The 2,049-nt window shown below is 41.3% G+C and overlaps 1 protein-coding gene across 1 annotated transcript; it reads right to left on the reverse strand.

Moving 5' to 3' along the window:
- Positions 1-4: 4 nt before the first annotated feature.
- On the reverse strand, positions 5-1,713 carry LOC105521957 (G2/mitotic-specific cyclin-B3-like; the record flags this gene model as incomplete). The annotated part of the gene is given in 2 exon segments (XM_011956333.1): positions 5-1,063; positions 1,065-1,713. Coding segments are annotated over 2 exon segments (1,708 nt in total), but the record flags the coding sequence as incomplete, so codon positions are not given.
- Positions 1,714-2,049: the final 336 nt, after the last annotated feature.

The following is a 2,049-nucleotide window of genomic DNA, read 5'->3' on the forward strand; positions in this document are numbered from 1 at the left end:
AAAATAGTTCCTGAGAGAATTCCTCCTCAGTGGTAGTCTTCTCCTGGATGGCCAATGACTCTTTTGAGAGGGACACTTCCTGCAAGGTGGTGTGCTTCTCTTTCAATGCAGATGGTTCCTGGAAGAGGAACTTTTCTTCAGTTGTAGATTTCATCGTAAAGGGCAACAGCTTCTTATAGAGTGACTCCTCCCTGGAAATGATCTTCTGTAAGACCAGTGGCTTCTTTAAGTGGGACATCTTCCCCTGAGTAATTTTCTTTTTCCGTACAGACAATGATGTCTTGGTAAGTACTGTCTCCTCAGTTGTAGGGTTCTTCCTAAATGACACTGGCTCCATAAAGAAAGAATTCTTGTCTTCACCAATCATATACTGAAAGTCCAACAGTTCTGGACAGATGGACATCATCGCTTGTATGGTACACTTTTTCTTTAAAGACACTTTTTCTTCTTTAAAGGACAGTGGCTCCTTAATAAGTGACTTCTCTCCAGAGGTGATCTGTAATACTAGTGGTTTTTTCAAGTGGGACATTGTCCCCTGAGTGGTGTGCTTCCTCTTTAAAATTAAAGGCTTCTTGGTGGAGGGTGCCTCCTCAATGGTACACTTCTTTGTAAAAGTCAAAGTCTCATCAAAAAGTGACTCTTCGGTTGGAGACTTTAGCAAGGATGAGGGCTCCTTTAATATGGAAACTTCCTCCTGAGTGATATGCTTCTCTTGCATTGCAGATGGTTCCTCGGAAAAGGACTCCTTCTCAGTAGATGGCTTTTCTTTAATGGACAATGGCTTTGTAATGAGCGACTTCTCTCCAGAGGTGATCGCCTGCAATATTAATGGCTTCAGGCAGGACCTCTTCCCCTCAGTCATGCGCTGCTCCTTTAATATTAATGGCATCATGATTGCCTCCTCAGTGCTAGGCTTCTTCTTAAAGGCTAATGGCTCCTTAACAAGGGAATCCTCTTTAAAGTTGGTCTTCTGCAAGGTCAATGATTTCTTCAAGATGGATATCTCATGCTCAGTGGTGTGCTTCTCTTGAAATACAGATAGCTCGTGGAAAAGGGTCGCCTTCCTCAGTGGTAGGCTTCTTCTTAAAGGACAATGGCTTCTTAATGGAGGACATCGCTCCGGAGATGGTTGTCTGCAATACTGGTGGCTTCTTAAAGTGGCACATCTTCCCATAAATGGTACATTTCTTCTTTAAAGATGATAGCTTATGGATTGGGATTGACTCCTCAGTTTTAGACTTCTTCTTAAAACTCATTGACTCCATAAGGAAGAAATCCTCTTCAGTATTGACATCCTGCAAAGCCAACAACTCTTCCTGGCAGGACTGCTTCCCCTGACTTGCACACATCTTCTTTAAGGATAATGTCTTCTTGGTGATGGCTGCCTCCTCAGTTTTATGTGTCTTCTTAAAAGTCATTGGCTCTATAACAAACTCATCATCACTGCCACTCTCCTCCTGCAGGGGCTGTGGCTTTTCCAACAGGGACAACTTGCCATGATTTGAGCACTTCTTTAAAGATAATGACTTATTGATAAGGGTTTTATCCTCAATAGTGGGTTCCTCTTTTAAAACTAATGGCTTTCTGAAGAGAGATGCCTCCTCAGTGTTGGGTATTTTGGAGGTGTTGGGTATGTCTGGAATGAATGGTTTCTCCATAATGTTTGGTACCATGGTAGTAGAGGCTACTACTGGTGTGACTTCCAGCTTATGCCTGTGAAGGAAACAATGTCTGGGTAAGAAAAATGTAGTTCCTAGAATCCTCACCTACCATTTCCTTTTGTTGCTATATTTACTAAAGGTATGAAAGGGGAAGAGGTTTCAACCCCATAAGACAGATTAGAGGGACAAAATCAATAGGTACCATGGTGAATCAACTTAAGTAGTACACTGTATAGTTTCTATGGCCTAGATCCCTACACTTTTCTATAATTTTTCCATTGAAATTCATGTTACGCTTTCTTATATATGCTTCATTACCTTACATACAAAGGCTTTTATTATAATACTTATCACATTGTATGAGTTATCTGTTCATACATCAGTCTCC

Source organism: Colobus angolensis, unplaced genomic scaffold, assembly GCF_000951035.1.
Source record: "Colobus angolensis palliatus isolate OR3802 unplaced genomic scaffold, Cang.pa_1.0 Scaffold4138, whole genome shotgun sequence".
Classification (NCBI taxonomy): domain Eukaryota; kingdom Metazoa; phylum Chordata; class Mammalia; order Primates; family Cercopithecidae; genus Colobus; species Colobus angolensis.